At 41.0% G+C, this 21,681-nt stretch overlaps 1 protein-coding gene across 1 annotated transcript in view; it reads left to right on the top strand.

Annotated features, from left to right (window-relative positions):
• The window catches only part of LOC119426075 (sodium-dependent neutral amino acid transporter B(0)AT1-like), a 29,806-nt gene that overhangs the window by 2,610 nt on the left and 5,515 nt on the right, over positions 1-21,681 (top strand). Inside the window, 10 exon segments of the mRNA XM_037693633.1 lie at positions 5,939-6,079; positions 6,164-6,301; positions 6,387-6,568; positions 6,656-6,969; positions 7,062-7,190; positions 8,913-9,069; positions 9,151-9,355; positions 9,451-9,610; positions 10,522-10,684; positions 10,775-10,958. Of these exon segments, the coding sequence (XP_037549561.1) occupies positions 5,939-6,079; positions 6,164-6,301; positions 6,387-6,568; positions 6,656-6,969; positions 7,062-7,190; positions 8,913-9,069; positions 9,151-9,355; positions 9,451-9,610; positions 10,522-10,684; positions 10,775-10,958 (1,773 nt within the window).

The raw sequence follows: 21,681 nt of genomic DNA on the forward strand, positions 1-21,681 counted from the left end.
CTCAGTTTCTCTGATACTCCTGCAAGATATGGAATGACCACTGGTCTGGGTCTGAGTTCCTCCTTTTCACCTGATGGCTGACTGGAGTCCTGTTTGGGTTTCTTCTCTGCTTTCAGGAAGGCCCAGTTAGGATATCCACATTGCTCTAGAGCCTGTTTTGAGTGGAACTTCTCCTGCTCCCTGGTTCCTGAGTTAGTGGAGACGCTATCCGTTCTGTGGTACAGAGTTCTGATGACTCCTAACGTGCTCCAGTGGGTGATGGGAGTCAAACCGCAAGCACTGGTCTGTGTAAGTGGGTTTGCACACCTAGACAGACCAGTGTGACCATACCAGTGTGGGTGGGTTTGCTTCCAAAATACATTACGGCAAAGACTGGTTTGTCCAAAAGATTCAGTCCCCTGACACAAACAGAGTAATATTGTGTATGCTGATCAATGCCAGGAGGTCTGTGATCAGTCTTACATCGGGGAAACTAAACAGCCTCCGGACAAAAGAACGACCCATCACAGAAGATCATCATCATCAGGCCAGGACTCTGCGGTCTACACTCATCTCCAGACCAGCGGTCACTCTTTCAGGGATGAAGATGTTCATATCCTGGGTAGAGAGGAACGATGGTTTGAGAGAGGAGTAAAGGAGACCATCTTTGTGAAGAGTCAGAGTTTCTTTATTTGTCATTCGCACCACATGTGGTACATGTGTTAGAACGAAATTATGTACACAGAGTCCCAGTTACATAAAACAATAAAACGTAAAAGAAAAACAGTAATAAAATATAAGAAATGAACTAAGAAAAACGTTAACCAAAAAAACGCTAAGCACTAGTAGTATAAAAACAATACGCCGAACAGCAGCACGAACATGAGTCTGTGTGAGCAGATGAGTATGAATGAACACATCAACATGAAACAGATCAGCAGCAACATTTACTTATTTATTTATGAATTTATTCATTTTTTTAAAACAAAACAATTCCATAAACAATAAAAAATACGATCAAAAACAAAAATGAAAGGCAGCAGAAGGAAGAAAAAAATCTTATTAGATCTGCCCCTTTTTTTTCTCCAAACAATTAATTCAAACAATAATAATCTTCAAGTAACAAAACAAAATAAATAACTCCTTCTTGAACGACTATTTATACAATACACATTAAGCTACTTCATTTTTTTTTTTTTTTTCAATTCAACTTTGATCATTTTCTTAAATGTACACATTGATTTGGCATTTTTAACATCACTCTCCTGATCATTCCGCAATCCAATTCCCTGGATTGAGGAAGACCATTCTGATGTGATTTTTAAACAGTGATTATTCTAGTTAGAGATTCATAAGTCTAACAGCCTCAGGGTATAAGCTGTTCCTCAGTCTAGTGGTTCTACATTTAATGCTCCTCAACCTCCTTCCTGAGGGGAGTGGGGCAAAAAGTGTGTGTGCTTGGTGAGTGGGGTCCTTCATGATGCAGGTGGCTCTCTTCCTGCATCTGGAGGTGTAGATGTCTGTGATGGTGGGGAGGCTGACTCCAACAGTCTTCTGTGCAGCCTTCACCACTCTGCTCTCTGCAGCCTCGATGCCACACGTTGATGCTGGAGCACAGGATGCTCTCCACTGCACACCTGTAGAAGGAGATGAGGCCTGACCTTCCCAGTCCAGCTCGTCTCAGCCTCCTGAAGAAGTTCTGATGAGCTTTCTTGATTAGGTTCGTAGTGTTGTTTTCCCAACTGAGGTTGTCATTCAGGTGCACACCCAAGTAGTTGTAGCTGGACACCACTTCTACCGCAGATCCTCCTATGTTCAGGGGTGGGTAGGTGTGTTTGTTCCTTCTGAAGTCCATGACCATCTCCTTTGTCTTCTTCAAATTGATGTGAAGGTTATTCTCTCTGCACCAGCTCTCCAGGTGTTCCACCGCCTGCCCGTAGCTGGGCTCATCATTGTTTGTGATGTGATGCATCCCACCACCACTGTATCATCTGCAAACTTTACAATGTGACAGCCTGGATGTGTAGGTGTGCAGTCATATGTGAGCAGAGTGAACAGAAGAGGGCTCAGCACACAGTCCTGAGGGGAGCCAGTGCTAAGGGTTATGGTGGAGGAGGAAAAGTTGTCAATCCTCACTGACTGTGGTCTGTTTGTTAAGAAGTCTTGGACCCAGTTGCAAATGCCGGGGCTTAGTCCTAGTGTGTGTAGTTTGTCCATCAGGATTTGGGAAATCATCAGAATCAGAATCAGTTTATTATCGCCATGTCAATGAACGAGGTTCACAAACTAGGAATTTGCTTTGACATAAGGTGCGAATAGTAGTAAAGTAAAATAAAGTAAAAATGAAGTAAAAATGGGAACATTACATAAGACATAAGCCTGTGTACACCCACAAATAAAGTAAAATTAAAAACATAACATAACCATATGTACACCCATACAATAGAAAACAATAAAAAAGCTTAGAGAACAGTACAGATGGAGTATTCAGTTATAATACAGATGTAATGTGACCAAAGCAGAAATTATGAGGTAGCATTATGAGTGTTCAGGAGTCCAACAGCAGAGGGGAAGAAACTGTTCTTATGGTGGGAGGTTCTGGTCCGAATGGACCGAAGCCTCCTGCCTGAGGGGAGTGGTTCAAACAGTCCGTGTGCAGGGTGAGCAGGGTCAGCTGTGATCCGACCTGCTCGCCTCACAGTCCTGGAGACGTACAGGTCGTGGAGGGATGGAAGGCTGCAGCCGATCACCTTCTCTGCTGAGCGCACAGCGCGCTGCAGTCTGAGTCTGTCCCTGGCGGTGGCCCCGGCATACCACACCGTGATGGAGGAGCTGAGGATGGACTCGATGATGGCCGTGTAGAACTGCACCATCAGCTTGGCCGGCAGCTTGGCCTTCTTCAGCTGTCGCAGGAAGTACAGTCTCTGCTGGGCCTTCTTGATGAGGGAGCTGATGGTTGGCTCCCACTTGAGGTCCTGGGTGATGGTGGTGCCGAGGAACCGATAAGAGTTCGCAGTGGTGATGGGGGTATCATTACAGGTGAGGGGGGGCAGAGGGGCTGTGGCTTTCCTGAAGTCCACAATCATCTCCACTGTCTTCTGGGCATTGAGTTCCAGGTTGTTGCTGCTGCACCAGGTCACCAGCCGGTCCACCTCCCTCCTGTATGCAGACTCATCACCGTCCAAGATGAGCCCGATGAGGGTGGTGTCATCTGCAAACTTAATAAGTTTCACAGAGTCATGGCTGGAGGTGCAGCAGTTGGTGTACAGGGAGAAAAGCAGGGGGGAAAGCACACAGCCCTGTGGAGATCCTGTGCTTACAGTCCGAGTGTCCGAGACAGCTCTCCCCAGCTGCACGCACTGACTCCGGTCTATCAGGAAGTCTGTGATCCACCTGCAGGTGGAGTCAGGTACATGGAGCAGGGAGAGCTTGTCTTGGAGCAGAGCAGGGAGGATGGTGTTAAATGCAGAGCTGAAGTCCACGAACAGGATCCTGGCATAGGTTCCTGGGGAGTCCAGGTGTTGCAGGATGAAGTGAAGAGCCAGGTTTATTGCATCATCTACAGACCTGTTGGCCCTGTAGGCAAACTGCAGGGGGTCCAGGAGGGGGCTGGTGATGGACTTGAGGTGAGATGAAACCAAGCGTTCAAAGACACAAAATTTGTTTTCTCAGTCATCCAGGTATATAACAACAAAAAAGGTTGAATCATGTCATCTGGACTTCGTTTTTTTTTTTTTTTGTTAAAAAGCGTTCAAAGGTTTTCATGACTACAGACGTGAGAGCTACAGGTCTGTAGTCAATTGGTTCTGTGACATGTGGCTTCTTGGGGACAGGGACAATGATGGAGGACTTGAAACAGGCTGGGACGTGGCATGACTCCAGAGAAGAGTTGAAGATCCCTGTGAAGACCGAAGCCAACTCTGCAGCCGAAATCGTGGTGTTGAAGGTAGACGTGAAGTCCACAAAGAGCATACGGATGTAGGAGTCCTTCTGCTTTAGGTGGGTGAGAGCAGTGTGGACCACAGAGGAGATGGTGTCTTCTGTAGATCGATTCTCGTGGTGTGCATACTCATGAGAACCCCTCCATCGCTAAACAGGGGTAGAGGCCTCCATGTTCAACTTTCACCCTCTTACAATGCTGTTAATGCTAGTATCACTCTGCCCTCTGTGGCCAAGTGCAAGTGGCCATCAGGGCACTAACAATCAATTGTTAGGGCAATAACAATCAGCGGTTTTCACTGCTTTTAATATTTAACTTTTCTGTTTATGTGACAAACCAATTTCCTTCAGGGTATCAAGTAAATATAAATATTCTATTATATTCTATTTTCTACAATTTTTCTCTGCAAACCATCTCAAAAGCAGTCAGGTTGGATGGGGCAAGCCATTTTCCCTTTTTTTCCAGATATTTAAAATGGTTTGTGTTAGGATTTAACTAGGCCCCTCCAGGACATTCACCAAGCCGTTCTTAAGATAGTACGGCCTTTTCTGTGTGCTTTGGGTATTTGTCATGTTGAAAGGTGAAACCAGTTTTGCTGAGGCCCTAAACTCTGTGGAAAATAAAGGAATTTTCAGTATTTTATGCTTTTCAGCTATTACTTAACCCTGACCAGTCTCTGATAGCCTTTCAGCAGCGGGTTTTGACTGGTGGTATTGGGCAGTCTAGTCCAGTTCCAGTTTGATTTTTGGAACCCAAAGACATGGGGTTCCATTTGGGCCGGGCTGGTGCTGCAGATTTGATGTCAGCAGACTGCTGGCCATTGATTGGTTCTCTGACCTGGGGAGTCAAGTCACAGATGAGTCCATACTTTCTTCTGGCCAGTTGCTCCTATTTTTCTTTAAAACAAATAGCAACGTAAAAGACAACACAAGTATGCTGGACAAATAACAAGTTACAGTTATTGCTGAGCTTTTTTGCAAAAAAGAAACTTCAGAAAGAGCTGGATGGGTACCATGCAAAACGAGAAAGTGCTTAGCCATGTCTCAGAGCTGTTGACCCCCTCTTAAAATGCTGTTAATGCAAATATTACTCAGCTATCTGTAAATAGCTAATGGTAAATGGACTGTACTTGTATAGTACCTTTCTATCTTGTCAAGACACTCAAAGCTCTTTACAACACAATCTGTGCCCTCATTTATCCATCCATAGAACACTCTACTATATCTATACAAATACTAATCAGTGCTTTAAATGACATTCAAACACCGCTGGGACAAACATTGGAGGTAATGAGGGGTTCAGTGTCTTGCCCAGGGACACATCAGCATGTCACTGCTGGTGGAATCAAACCCACAACTCTCCCACTGGAGGACGACTGCTCTAACCACTCAGCCACAGATACCCACAAAAGCAATCAGCAAGCGGTTATCAGGGCACTAACAATTGGTCATTAGGCTGATGGTCCTCCTTTTGCATGTGAACAACTAGTTTTGGGTGTCACCTGCAAACTGGTTGATCCACTGTGAGAAGGTCCTGCTATAAGACTGAGTTTGCTTGCCACTCCTCAGACTGAAGAAGTTTTTTGGATAAAAGATGAAACATTTCAACAAAGAACCCATCCAGAGGACTTGACTCAACCTTGTCAGATTTACCTACTTGAATTACTGAGCATGCATCAGAAAATTTTGACATAAAAACTTCCCAACTCACTAACAGAGAAAAAAAACTGTATCCTCAGCTATAAAATTTAAAACCAATGTAAGACAATTTTACTGCTTAGACTGATCTCTCTGAAGCTTGCAAGCACATGGGAGGTTACATCCATCCATCCATTATTTTTACCTGATTCTACCTTTGTGGGGTTGCGGAGGTCAGTGTTGCCCATATCCAGCAGTCACTGTGTGAGAGTCAGGGTACACCATGGATAGCATGTTGCATCTCCATCACAGACATGGTATGTTGAAAAAGCAAAATTATACCAGTTCTATTATCATACTAATGATGAGTTGACATTTTCAGGAGCCTTTCTGATTCCCTACCTAATCTTACTGGTTCTGGAGGGAATGCCTCTTCTGCTGCTGGAGTTTGCCATCGGCCAGCGTCTCAGGAAAGGTAGTGTTGGCGTCTGGAGATCCATCAACCCCTATCTGACTGGTATAGGTGAGTAACATAAACAAGCACCAAAAAATTACAAACCTGCTAGTAAATACTTAAAATTTAAAAAGGTGAAACTGTCTTCCTCAGGGATCTCCTCCATGTTGGTGTCTTTATTAATTGGGTTGTACTACAACACATTGATAGCCTGGATCTTGTGGTATTTCTTCAACTCCTTTCAAGACCCCCTACCCTGGACCCAGTGTCCTCTCAATGACAATAGTACAGGTCTTTTAAAACAAATGCACACAGCCAAACCTTGTAACTCACTCCGGCTCTGCTCAAAAAGACTGATTGTTTTTTGCCTCTGCAGAATATGTACCTGAGTGCCAGCAGAGCTCCACTGTGGATTATTACTTTTATAGAGTGACTCTGAACAGTTCAACCTCCATAGATAACTCTGAAGGCATCCATTGGCCCATGGTGGTCTGTCTGTTAGCTGCCTGGACGATAATCTGCATTGCCTATATACGAGGGATCAATACATCAGGAAAGGTTTGTAGACTGCAGTCAAAATCCAAATATCTAACAGCTGCTTCCACTGCTTCTTCATGTTGGTTTTATCCCTTGTCATGACCTCAGGCAGTCTACGTCACAGCCATCTTGCCTTACGTAGTGTTGGCCATCTTCCTTATCCGAGGACTGACTCTGAAAGGTGCCCTGAGTGGATTAGAATACCTCTTCACCCCAGATGTGTGTTTCTAATTTTTATGTAGGGGGGCAATCCACAGATGCCGTAATACAAATCTGCATCACCCCGTACTGTTTGTTTCCTTCTTGCAGGTGAATGAGTTGACTAAACCAACAACGTGGCTGGACGCTGGTGCTCAGGTCTTTTATGCCTTTAGCATAGCATGGGGAGGCCTGATCTCCTTCTCAAGTTACAATCCTATTCAGTAAGAAGCACCAACAAAGCTTTGAATAGCACATAAACTAACTTGAAAATAGTGTATCATCACAATTTCATGTCTGTTCTCTTTTCTTCCAGCAACAATTGCATGAAGGATGCTGTGATCCTGACTGCTGTGACTGGTCTCACCTCAGTCTATGCTGCCACTGTCACATACACCATCATTGGCTTCAGGGCCACTGAAAATTATGACACTTGTATGAGTGAGTGAGTAGTCTCAGCATATGAATGGGAACTGCATATTGTAATTTATTTCTTACCTGTTGTATGTGCTTGTATAAAGATACAAGATCCAAGAGCAAAGGCTCTTGGAAGAGAAAAATACATTGAAATTTAATAGAAACAAATGCTGCACATCTTGTCTATTAATAAGCATTGCACAACAAAACACTGCAAAACCCACCTGCACACATGACAAAAGTATGCCTACAGAAGATGAAGATGTTGGTTTCTAATTCATAATTAAACAAAGAACTGCCTTGTCCCTCAGAACTCCATTTCCCCAGTCATCTCTTCTGAAGCCAAGACAACATTCTACACTCAAATAGGCAGGCCATGTAACAGGCCGTGCCTGGACTCTACCTGGAGTTAAAGGGACATAGGCTAGATTATATCCCAGGTAGACTATGACCTAGGCCAATTTATACTCAGAAGTATTATTGATCTTTATTTAACCAGGCAAATCCCAATGAGATCACAGATCTCTTTTGCAAGGGAGGCCTAGGCCTGAAGGCTGACTAACATGCATGGTTTTGGTCTGTTGGAGGAAGCCGCAGTACCCGGGAAAACCCACACAAGCACGAGAATAACGTGCAATCTCCACACAGAAAGACCCCAGGTACAATTGGGGATTGAACCCAGTACCTTCTTGCTGTGAGGCAACAGGGCTAACCACTGAGCTGTCATGCTGCCAATAAATTGTATAAATAAATGGTATAAATTAGCCTAAACCTATTCCTACCCCTCAGACCAGATGTGTGGTATATAGGTGGGTATATTCTGGCCTGGAGGGGTCTAGTCTGGCCTAAGCTATTTTACACAACCGGGTACAGTTTGGTCCAGGACAGTTTATCCCCTGGGGTATACTCTGGCTTGAGCCAAACAATATCTGGCTTTAATCTGGGCAGGGGTTAATTTGGACTGTTACACTGTCTTCACAAACAATCATGTAGCCATCACACTGGTAGATTTTTAACTCCAGGCCATGTTTCTCAACAACATGTTATTGTTCAATCCTAAATTTATCATAATAATTCACATTTTTTAATAATATTTCCACATAAATGCTTGACTGGTACCACTTAGGCTCTGTTCCTCAATTAGGAACGTGTGGTGACCAAATACCAAAAGTACAACTAAGACTATATTGTATTCTTACCCAAGTAAAAATACCACCATTGCTAAGTACCAACCCTAATTTTTGTATGATGGCAAAAATGACATTACAAAATATTAAAATCTTCACAATCTAACTTATTGGGGCAGAGATAGTGTAGGGGCAAGGCAACCGACTCGAGACCCAAAGGTCCTGAGTTCAATAACCGGTCATTGCACATCTTGTGGTGTCTCTGAGCTGAACACCTTATCCCCATTTGCGCCTCCCATAGCTTCCCACCGCCCCACCTGGTGATGGATGGGTTAAAAGCAGAGAGCCAATTTTGCCATTGTATGGGAACATACAATGATGACAATACATAACACACATTTTAAATTATGTTGAACGCCTGAAAAGCAAAATCAGAATTTTTTTAACAAATAAATGGAGATTTGTCTGAAATATTGTGGTTTACATAAGCTTGAAAATGCAGTTACATGTAAAAATTTAAAATTAAATGTGTACATTTCTAATGATCAATAAGTTCTAACTGGATTTGAAACGTTACATTCAGTGATCCATAAATATTGATTATTGATTTCTTTCTTCCTTAGAAACATCAAAACTTTGTTAAACACATTTGAGCTTCCTGAGGTCAACATCACTACAAACAACTATGACGCAGTCTTTAATGAGCTGAACAGCTCCTATCCAGACATCGTTCTTGGACTGGACATCCGAACTTGTGACATGCAGAAACTTCTCAGTGAGGTGATTCGGTTTATAAAAATGATCAAAACCCTCTTCATGTGATTGTTTCTCATCTAATCTTTAGTCTGGTTGTTTGTTCAGGGAGTGGAGGGAACAGGTCTGGCTTTCATTGTTTTCACTGAGGCCATCACCAAGATGCCCGGCGCCCCGATTTGGTCTGTGCTCTTTTTTGTCATGCTTCTCTGCCTGGGACTCTCAACGTTGTTTGGCAACATAGAGGGAGTGGTGGTCCCACTGAAAGATTTGAACGTGTTACCTAAAACATGGCCCCAAGAAGCTCTGACGGGTACTCATTTTAATTCATCTAAAATAGTTATGTGTTATATGCAAATGAGCTGCTTGTTAACACAAACACCATGTTTTTGTGTCTGCTTGTTTCAGGAGTGACCTGCATAGCAGCTTTTATCATCTGTTTACTGTTTGCACAGCCTTCTGGGATTTATTGGGTAACGCTCTTTGACAACTTTGCTGGATCAGTCCCTCTTCTGACCATTGGATTGTTTGAGTTGATTGCTGTTGTTCACATCTACGGCATCGACAGGTTAGTGAGCAGATCTGCTGACAGCAAAAATACTATTTAAATTTCTATTTGCACCTGTACAAGTTTTTTTTATGGTTGATTCCAAATTCCAATTTATGTAACACGCTGACCTGCCAATGTTAATTTTTACGTTTCTCTCTAACAGCATGCAACTTTTATTTATTTCATTGTTTATATTTTGAATTGAATAAAACTTTTGAGAGTGTTTAATAAATGATGATCAATTATCATTGGCTGTAAGTTGGGTTTGGAAATCTAAAGAAGAATTTTCCATGATATTGGACAGTTTGTATAAAAAATGAATGAATAAAATATAAATTTATTTACACTTTATTCAACAGGACATAACTCCATAACATTTTAGGTTTAATTTGCACAACTCAAAGCTAAATATTCACAAGACAATGCATTTTTCTACAAGATCTCTATTTAAAATAAAGCTGTGTTACTTTAAAATGAGATAATCCATTCATTTAACTATATATATGACAAACAGCTTGATTATCAAAGCAATAAACTATTAAATCTCTATTTATAACCCTGTGTTTTGTTTATTCAGATGCTTCCTTCAGGAGAGGAAAGTGTCTGCCTCGATCTTATTACAGTATCATTTTTATTTTTTGTTGCACTGGACTTTAATATGACACCTGCTAAAGTGGCAGCAGGTAGTTCAATGTAAAATAGCTTAAACTGCTGAGTAGTAAAAGTGACTTCTGTTTAAAAAATCTTTTTTTTTCTAGCCTTTTAACATCTCGTGTTTCTTCAGACTTTACCCTTCATAAGTTCTTTACGCCACGTAGTAGCTACTATCTGTGTATGTTGAAAATTGTAAAGCTGAAAATAGACTGAATTAGTCAGCTAACTAATATAAATATGAGCTCTAATTCAAACAAAACACTTTTCTGTGGCAGGTTCAACAAAGACATGCAGTTCATGATTGGGCATAAACCATCCATCTTCTGGCAGGTTTCATGGAGGTTCGTCAGCCCTTTAATCATCCTGGTTATATTAGTTTTCTACCTGGTGACTCAAGCCCAGCAAGAACTCACCTATTTAGTCTGGGACCCGAATTCAGTAAGCTCACATGAAGAAAACAGTAGTTTAAGAGGTTTTATTTCATGTTTTTGAAGGATGTAAATGCTCATACTGCTATTTGACTTACAGGAGGAGTTTCCAGTTCTGGCATCCATCCCGTACCCATCATGGATCAGTGTGGTTATTTTTCTCTTGGCAGGAATCCCCAGCTTGGCAGTGCCTGTGTACGCATTATGTAGGCTGGTCTTTATCAGCTGCAAGCAAAAGAAAAAAGCCTGTAAAGACTTTGGTCATGTGTTTTAAAACAGCACAAGTTGTTCAAGAGTGAACCAAATTATCTTTAATATTTCATGTTGAACAAAAAGCAGGCATTCTGGGCCTGTTTGTGTTAATGCACATGTTTTTTTAAGCATCATTTTTATTGAACTACAATTTTAAGTTAACATTTCTGCTCATATTTTGTGGAACTTTGCACTGTTTTTTTAAGAAAAAGCTTCATCTGCTTTTCAAATTCAAATAGGATATACTATTTCATCTTCATTAAGATTTATGTTGTATAATTGTATCAATTGTATCAATTTTACCAATAAAATCTGTCTTAATGAATGTTTAGAAACATCATCCACAACATGTGTCTTTAGATTATATGCTGTATGTAAACCCTAATTTCTCACAAAATGAAGGACACCATTGTTGTATAAATCCAAAGTCTATTTGAAGTGTTTAAAGGACGCATAAACTCATGCTAGTTTTGAGTAGACAGTGTAATTCAGTAAAGTAGCCAGCAGAGGAATATCTCACACAGACAGCAGGACTCTAAACATAGGCATGACGGGCAAAGATACAGAGCTGGCTGACATGATGCAGAGAAGGAAGGTATATTATAGGTGCAATAGACCAAGCAGAAAGGCAGCAAGGATCACAGCATTTTGTACAGGGTTTGGGCTGTTTTATCATGGGGTACATAGGAAGAGAAATGGAGTGGGAATGGTCCTGAAGGAGGAGGTTACAAATTATGTAGTAGAAGTCAAAAGAGTGTCAGAGAGGGTGAATTTCTGAAGTTCTGGCAAAAGTGTATTACATCAAATGCCCTTACTGACACAACCCTCACCATTTACCTGGTCTTGAGACTGGCACAAGAGATACATTGGCTTGTGCTCCCTAGTGGCTGGTTTTCTGTGTTCAAATCTGTTAGTGTTTAAACACATCAAAAATGTCAGATAGATGTAGAATGTCTGATGGTGTCAGTGGTTATTCTTCACAGCTTTGAAGTGAGGTAGAGGAGAAGGAGAGAAATTCTGAAGGATCTAGATAAAGTAATAGGGCATTTCCAGGGATGAGAGGGTGATAAATGAAGCAAACCTGAATGGACATGTGGGTCAAGGCAACAGAGGTGATGAGGAAGAGATGGGCAGTTATGGTGTCAAGGAAAGAAACCATGAAAGACAGATGGTGGTGGATTCTGCCAAGAGGATGGAAATGGCTGTTGTCAACACCTATTCCCAAAAAAGAAAGGAACATATGAGGGGAGGCAGGAGTACGAAAGTGGACTGCATTCTGTATTGAAGGGGTAAATTGCGATAAATTAGGGAATGTAAGGTTATGACAGAGGAGAACATGGTCAAACATAAAGGTTCTTTATTGTCATTCGCATCACGTGTGGTACATGAGGTGGAACGAAATTGTGTACTCAAGGTCCCAGTTACATCCAAAAATAGCAATCATATAAAGTATAAAAAGAAACAGTATACAAGGATCTAAGATATAGGCTAAACACTAATAATGTAAAATCATACAGTGTATTAAACAGCAGCCCAAACGTGACTCTGTAGTGAGCAGCTGGATATGAATACAACAGTTTAGAGGCAAGAGATCAGCAGCATGGATAATCAACAGCACAGATAAGTTGAGGATCAGCAGCATGGATAATTAGCTCACAGATAAGTCTCATGTCACCAATTAAAGTGTTATTACAGTGATATTTATTTTTCCTTACAGTGATTTTCCTGGTTAGGGATTTACGAGTCTAACAGCTTCAAAGTAGAAATTGTTCCTCAGTCTAGTGGTTCTACACAAAATGCTCTGCAAACATCATGGGATTGTGGTGTTTACAAAGACTGTTGTGGTAAAGAAGAGAAAAGTCAGAGAAGAAGACCAAATGGTAGAAGTTAAAAAAGAATGAATGTTATGAGAAATTCAGAGAGGAGCTGTTAAAGGCTCCGGATGGTAAGAAAGAGCTTCCAGATGACTGGACTACTATAGCAACAGTAATCAGAGACAGGTAGAAAGGTACTTGGTGTGTCATCTGGATAGAGAAAAGATGATAAGGAATCCTGCTGGTGGAATAGTGAAGTGCAGAAAATTATACAGAGGAAGAGTCTAGCCAAGAAGAAATATGACAGTGAGAGGACTGAAGAGAGGAGACAGAAATAAAAGGAGATGCAACGTAGGGCAAAGAGGGAGGTAGCAAAGGCAAAATAGAATGTGATTGAGTTGTACAAGAAGGTGGACATTAAAGCGGTTGAAAAGGATTTATACTGATTAGCGAGACAGAGGGATCAGGCTGGAAAGGATGTGCAGCAGGTTAGGCTTGTTAAAGATAGAAATGGTAATGTTATAACAAGTGAACAGAGTGTGATGGGAAGATAGAAGGAGTACTTTGAGGACCTAATGAATGACAAAAATAAATGAAAAGATGAGTAGAGGTCACAGAAAATGTGGAAAATTAAGTGTTAAAGATTAGTGAGGCGTTCCTAGTCCAGTCGAGAAACATAGTCCCTCCAGCATGTCCTAGGTCTTCCTCTGGGTCTCCTCCCGGTGGGACGTGTCCAGAACACCTCACCAGGGAGGCGTCCAGGAGGCATCCTAACAAGATGCCCGAGCCACCTCAACTGGCTCCTCTCAATGTGGAGAAGCAGCGGCTCTACTCTAAGTCCCTCCCAGATGATTGAGCTTCTCACCCTATCTCTAAGGGAGAGCCCAGACACCCTGCGGCGAAAACTTATTTCGGCCGCTTGTATCCGAGATCTCGTTCTTTCGGTCACAACCCAAAGCTCATGATCATAGATGAGGGTAGGAACATAGATCGATCAGTAAATTGAGAGCTTTGCCTTTTGACTCAGCTCTCTCCTCACCACAACAGACCTGTACAGCGCCTGCTTCACTGCAGACGCTGCACCTATCTGCCTATCGATCTCACGTTCTATTTTTCCCTCATTCGTGAACAAGACCCCAAGATACTTGAACTCCTCCACTTGGGGCAGGACCTCCTCCCTGACCCAGAGAGGGCACTCTACCCTTTTCCGGCTCAAGACCATGGCCTCGGATTTGGAGGAACTGATCTTCATCCCGGCCGTGTCGCACTCGGCTGCAAACCGCTCTAGTCACACAATGAAAATCTGGAATAGAGTTGTAGAAGCTAGACTTAGATAAAAGGTGACAATTTGTGAGCAGTTGTATGATTTCATGCCAAGAAAGAGCACCACATACATCATATTTGCTTTGAGGATGTAATGGATAAGTACGGAGATGGTCAGAAAAATTGTGTCTTTGTGGATCTAGACAAAGCACATGAGAGGGTGCTGAGGTAAGTCGTAAAGGTGCAAGATTTCAAGTACTTAGGGTCAACTGTCCAGGAAAACAGGGAGAGTTGTAAAGATTAAATAGGAATAAGAGTCCAGACTGAATGGAGTGGATGGAAAAACATTTCAGGAGTGATTTGTGACAAAGGAGTGGCAGAGCTGAAGATGTTGAGGTTCTCCTTGGGAGTGACAGGGATGGATAAGCTTAGGTAAGAGATCAGAGGTACAGCACAGGTGAAATTACTTAAGGATAAAGTTAGACCAGACTGAGATAGTTTGGATATGAGCAGAGGAGGGACAGTGGGAATATTGGTAGGAGGAAGTTAGAAATGCAGCTACCAGGGAGAAAAAAAATCAGAGGAAAACAAAATAGAAGAAATATGGATGCAGTTAGAGAGGACATGGAGGTAGTTGGAGTGAGGAAAGAGAACTTGAGGACAGAGTGAGATGGAGGAGGATGACTTGATGTGACAACCTCTAAAAAGGGAACAGCCCAAAGAAAAAGAAGATGCAGTGTGATTTTCTTTCCTAGCTTAGATATTTCCTTGCCAAGTAATCAAACCATTTGTCCCAAATATAGGGGTCAATATTTATGCTAACCAGATAAAGCCAGTTATTAAACCAAGGTTCTTTCATTTGATAAATATGTCCAAAACAAGGCCAATTCTTTCACAACAGCTGTTTGAAACAATGATCCATGCCTTACAACCCAGCTGGACTATTGAAGCACTGTATGTTGAGGTCAATATGTCTCTTGTTGCCCATTTACAGATGGTGCAAAATGTTGTGGCATTCTACTGCAATTTCGGATATCTTTTAACTTGCATGAAAAAAACTGAACTACAGCACCTGTTTTAACATCCCTCCATTGGTTGTAAATTCATTTTACAAATCATTGTGAAAATATTGTAAGGATTAACTAAGTACCCAGAATAGTTGTGAACCATATGAGCAACCACAAAACAAGGGATAGTTGAACAGTGTTTTTTTACAAGGTGATAATATGCAAACAGTCAAACTGTGACCTTTGTAGGGAGAAACTGGAATCCTGAAGACAAGGGAACAGTTAGTAGGAGCCAAGCAAGTCTGCAGATGATGATGATGATAATAATAATAATAATAATAATAATAATAATAATAATAATAATAATAATAATAATAATAGGGGCAGCACGGTGGCGCAACTGGTAGAGCTGCTGCCTCTCAGCGAGCAGGTCCCTGGTTCAAACCCCGGTCCAGGGGCCTTTCTGGGTGGAGTTTGCATGTTCTCTCCGTGCATGCGTGGGTTTTCTCCGGGTGCTCCGGTTTCCTCCCACAGACCAAAAACATGGATGTTAGACTGATTGGTAACTCTAAATTGTCCCTAGGTGTGAGTGAGAAAGTGAATGGTTGTTTGTCTCGTTTGTCTCTATGTGTCCCTGTGATGGACTTGCGACCCGTCCAGGGTGTACCCCGCCCCTCGCACAGTGATTGCTGGACATGGGCACCGGCGACCCCCGTGACCCAAAATGGAACAAGCGGGTAAAGAAAATGGATGGATGGATGGATAATAATAATAATAATAATAATAATAATAAATAGGCCGCTTACTTGAGGAGAAGGTGGTAAACTCTGGGGCATGAGAGTCCAAGGATCCATGGTCACGCCATTGAGGTCCCAGGGTGATCAATAAATATCATAAGAGAGTGGGGAAGGCAAAGAGGGAACAAGGGAGGTTCTCAGAGAATGTGGGGAGGTCTAAGATGTCGAAGGAGCTCAGGAGAATATGAGACGTAGGAGCAAGGAGTTAGATGTTGTAATAATCTTGAGAATACAATGCTTTATAATGTAGCTGTTTTTTTTATATATATATAATTTCTTCTATTTACTTTTTCATTTGATATGCTTTATTGTTATTGTTGTGTGTACCTCATTTATGTTCTTTGTTTAAAACAGGTCTCTCTTGTAAATGAGTCCTCGTGGCTTATTGAGACTAACCTGTATAAACATTGAATGAAGGGCCAGGAACACAATACCATCAGGCAGATTATGCACCAGTGTTGGAGTGGTGTCATCAAAAGCCTTTTATACAACTACAGTTCATCAGAGTAAGGATCAGCTGGTGCATCTCTGTTGGCGACATCTGGTGGAGGAAAGCTGTAGCTCCTACAAATAATATTTGTTTTAAAATCTTTTAAAAAGTTTACAAGAAAAATAAATAAAAAGAATTAAAAAAACACTAAGTAACTAGAGATTTGAAATTTCTGTACAAAATTTACAAATCTGAACATTTTTCCTACTTTTCAGATTTACCTCTAAACACCTTATTCATTTTGCTTGAATAAAAACACGCACATAACATACACATAATTATCATGAAGACGTGCACGCGTTTGAACTGAAGAAGCTAAACAAAACTCTTGCAGGCTCTTATAAAATAAGAACATTGAAACAAAAGGTCCTAGATCGACCCAGTGCCAGACATTCAAGCAAACTTCTCAGGCTGATTCCACTATTTCGAAAGGCGTTGATGGAAAACATACTGGATGATATTATTTTACCCTAATCTTATAAAGCAGTGCAACTATAAATGCAATTTAGTGAGAAAAAAAAAATCACAAATCGCAAGCTTAGAGCTTTATATTGTATTACCTTATCAGATAAAAATGTGTTTGTGTCATGTTTTCTGCCCTGCCATGCTCTGATCCCAAGCATTAACTTCCAGCCACACCCACTCTGCATCTCTGCCTAATCAAGCTCATGCTATTCACCAGTGCCATGCTCTAATTAATAGCTCTTGCCACCTTCACTCTTTGCCAGATTATCAAATCCGTTGTGGTAGTAGATGTCCAGCGTTCATGTCACAGCTCTCTCGCATGAGAGCCTTTGGAAAGAAGACTACAACTCTCGTGAGCGTTTGCTACCGGAAGGATTACTCCTGCTCCAACAGACTCGCCTCCCGAACCCAAACCCGAACTGATGCAGCTCGGTTCCTAGAGTTTTCTAAAGCAGAATGTAAGGAAGAACTTTCAGTTATCAGGCTCCTCGCTTGTGGAACCAACTTCCAGTTTCTGTCCATGAGGTTGATAAGACTGGGATTAAGACTTTTCTTTTTGATAAATCCTATAGTTAGGGTCGGCTTGGGTTTCCTGAGCTGTCCCTTAGTTATGCTGCTATAGGCTTAGACTGCTGGAGGATAAACTGACCACATTTCTTCACTCTGCTACTGTCTTTACTTACTCTGCTCCACCTGTTTTGTATTTGTAATTTTTTTTTTTTATCATTGACATGTGCTTATGTTTTTCCCCCATTAGGAGGTACACCTGCACCTACATCTGGACCTGCCATTCTGTGCTTGTTTCTTTCTCCTTTCTGTTCTGTCAAACCCAGTCGATCAAAGCAGAAGACCGCTTGTCCTGAGTCTGGTTCTGCTGGAAGTTTCTTCCTGTTAAAAGGGAGTTTTTCCTTTCCACTGTTGCCATTGTGCTTGCTCAGGGAGACTGCGACGAAGTGAAGATTCAATGTGTCAGCTGGCTTCCTTACATAGATAACTTTTACTAATTGGCTTTTGTATGTACAGTATGGAAATGTTTTTGTACAGTGGCCTGAGACAACTCCTGTTTAGACTTGGTGCTATATAAATAAACTGAATTGAAACTGAACAGAATTAAATACAGGAGGAAAAAAACTAATAAGAAAATCTGATAGTATCCTCTTTTTTTATAGAATACATGGTCTGCATTTTTCTCTGCACATTCAGCTGAATTCATATCTTACGTTAATTAAGGGTGTGGTTTTCTTTGAAGCCCCTTGGGCGGCTGTGGCTGAGTGGTTAGAGCAGTCGTCCTCCAATGCGAGAGTTGGGGGTTCGAATCCACCAGCAGTCACATGTCAAAGTGTCCCTGGGCAAGATACTGAACCCCTCATAGCCTCTGATGTGTGTCGCATCCAAGGCCGGATTAACCATATGGGCAACTGGGCAACTGCCCAGGGGCCCGTGATCTCTAAGGGGCCCAGGGCAGTGAGGGCACAAGTAAAATATCTGGTTCTCTTGCTTTACTTGGAGCTCTGCACTGCACAGAGAGACTGCAGCGCTTCCACTGCATTTGTGCAGCTCCGCCTCCTCCCAGCTGCTGCAGCTCTCGTTTTTTTTTTTTTTTTCAATCAGATCCTCGACGGCGTGACCTGTCAATCAACTCAGAAGGTGTGTCAGTAATTGACCAATCGACGACCTCAATTTGTCCCGAAGGTAAATGCCCCTTCCTTACCTGCTGACAAGCTCATCAGTTTTTTTCCTTGAGAAGCTTCTTGTTTTAATTAAAACAATAAGTTTGTATCTGTTGCAAGATGATTTTAGCAGTTTTGCAGTTTTTTAATCTACTTAATGAAGAAGAGTATGACTTAAACTCGTTCATAAAACAGGAAGGAAGGCTTATTATCTCTCCTCTTACTACAGTGAATGTGGTACTTTGCTATAAGTACGACTATATTTATGGCATCAGAGAAAGCTGAGCTTAAGTTATCCACATAAAGTAAAATGTCATCAGCATGAAAAGAAGGAATGTTAAGTTTGAGATTAATCCAGTTTCTGATTTCTGACCAAACACTTTGTATTGACATTAAAAAAAAAATACTTGAGGGATTCATCTTGTGATTTACAAAAGACACAAATTAACATCAAATTTAAATCTTCTTTGCAGAAACATGACTACAAGATATATTTTGTTTATCATTTTAAAATGATTCTCCTTCACTTTAGGAGATTTAGGTCATTTGACAAATTTAGAATGAGCAGAAGTTATTATGGTTTTATGATTTATATTAGGAGGTTTCTTGAAGGAATCTTTGTTGTACTCAGTAAATACTTTGTTGCAAACATTCATTGATAATTTTATTACATTAGAAGTCAACTAAGTTACAGACATTTAATTTTACTTTGGGCATCAAATCATCACCTTTGAATATATAATATATTTAATTCATTGAATCAGCTGTTGGTCAGATTACTTCTTGTTGTGCCATTAGCTCTAAAGTATTTACTGAATCAAGTGTTTACTTCCTTCCATCCACGGGGGTAGCAGCCTAAGTATGGAGGTCCAGACTTCCCTCTCCTCAGCCACTTGGACCAGTTCCTCCAGGGGAATCCCAAGGTGTTCCAAGTGTTTGCTTTGTAGGTAAAACTAGATGTTAAACAACCATTAAAATACACCAGGATGAGGAAATGGCATCTACTTTATTCAACATTTTCTGGGGGAGGACCCCCAGACCCCCCCATCAGTGTGTCCCCCCCCACACATTATAAATGCTTCTAACACCAGTGGCCAACAAGTTACTAAACAAGTACACATATCAATCAACCTTTATTTATACAGGTAAACCCCATTGAGCCTCGAGGACTCATTTACAAGAGAGACCTGATAAATATATGGTGGACATATGGTGTCATGTCATGTGGTGTTCAAAGTGCGTTCAACGTAATTCAGTCTTTGGGTCAATGAGCATTTGGAGTTTTATACATAAAAATAAACTTGATAGTTAGAATTTTAAGTATATTTACTGTATATTATGGTAATTTATCCTGTATTTTGCCAGATTATGGTGATTCTGGGGTCGGGATGATGGGGCCCTTGAAGCAGGGTACAGTTAAGTGTTAATCTGGCCCTGGTCCCATCAGTGTATGAATGTGATCTAAAGCACTGATTAGTCTCATTAGAATGATTTGTTCAATTAGCTTTGTAGAGATCTAGTAGAGTGCTGTATGAATGGGTAGATGAGGACACAGATTGTCGTGTAAAGCGCTTTGAGTATCTTGAAATAAGATTGAAAGGTGCTATATAAGTACAGTCCATTTACCATTTACCTGCTTCTGTGTGTGAGCTCTGCCTCCTGTGGGTTTGCAGCATCACCAGGTTATCCATTAATTCAAGGCTGAGAACACTCCCATTACAAACAAGAAGGGAGGCTTAACCACTAAATCTTTATGCCAGGTGTTCTCACTCCCATTTGGAGACCGGATTTCTTCATAAAAAAACAATAAAAATCTGAGCTCCTGACTCTGTCTATAGAGTCATAAAGAAGACGAAAGGCAAACACAAGGAATTACTTTGATTAAACCACCGGAGAAAGACATTTACTCAGACGTCGTAAGGAGATGCTGAGGGCGGAATATTCTGAACTTCATAAAAATAGTATTTTTAATTGATACTACTTGAATAACTAACTAAAATCTGAGTGAATGCAGGATTGTGAGGACTATAGGAGTGCTCAGATTGTTCAGAGAGAGTTTTTTTATCAGTGAGGATGGGAAAAACTGAAGACTCTGGTGTGGAGGAGAGACCCAAATGGGACAACAAGGTTCAGTACCTTCTGACATGCATTGGCTTTGCAGTGGGACTTGGAAACGTGTGGCGGTTTCCCTACCTTTGTCAAATCTACGGAGGCGGTGAGCTGCAGCTTATGAAGCATAATTTTCCGGTCTAACTTTAACAAAGTTTACAGTTACACTTTTACATAATGTACTACGCCTGTTGATTTTATTGTTATGAGACGACTTTGTTCATTTAGATTTTCATTCTTTCAGTTTGCCATACTTTAAACAAATGAACTAGTGAAAAAAAATAAACCTACTGCACAAAAAAGCTGTTTCAGTTGAAATATGCTGAGGAGAAAATCTGGTTTTGCACTACACAACTTTTTTCTTTACTTCCTCATAGTTCGCTCAGATATTTTGAGCCAAAATGCCACAGAATCTGTAAGACCCTTGGTCAAGGGTAAGTTATGTAAACAGGCACGTCTGAAAAAGCTCTATCAACCTCATTTATTGACTTTGAGATTCAGAGTAAGTGTTGCAGACTTGCCTGAGCCGCTGTGCCCCCGTCTCAGAGTGATTAGGTCATTAGGTCACCTTTGTTTGAAGTTATTTTAACCTTATGTTTGTGTTGCTACTCATGCATACAAGACCAGTCATAACTCATTTATTTAGCACATTTCATACATAAACTAACACAATAAAGATAGTTAAAGTTGGAAAATATGCACAAAAGTATAAATAAGTACAAGAAATATATAATAGAAAATAAAGTTTAAAATACCATTGACATCATAATAATATAATGTTAAATTACAGTATGAGGTTCAACTATTCAGTAACCCTACACATTGTACATTTTTACTATGTTGCAGCTTGATGTTGCAATTTTTCACCATGATTTACAGTTAGTACCACATAAAGACAAAGTGAAGGCAAAATTTTTATAGCATCTTGTAAACCATTTATAAGTGAAAAAACTGGGGGGGAAAAAACATTTACACAAGTATTCAAGTTTTTTTGACACCCTACAATGTCAGCAGTCTCCTTTTCCAATACTGTAGACTCACTCAAGCTCTGTGGCAACAGAGAACACCACAGGAAATTGTTTTTGCCATTTGAGTCAGAGTTTCTTTATTGTCATTCGCACCTCATGTGGTACATGTGGT

This window comes from Nematolebias whitei, chromosome 19 (genome assembly GCF_014905685.2).
Source record: "Nematolebias whitei isolate Nwh7 chromosome 19, NemWhi1, whole genome shotgun sequence".
Taxonomy (NCBI): Eukaryota; Metazoa; Chordata; class Actinopteri; order Cyprinodontiformes; family Rivulidae; genus Nematolebias; species Nematolebias whitei.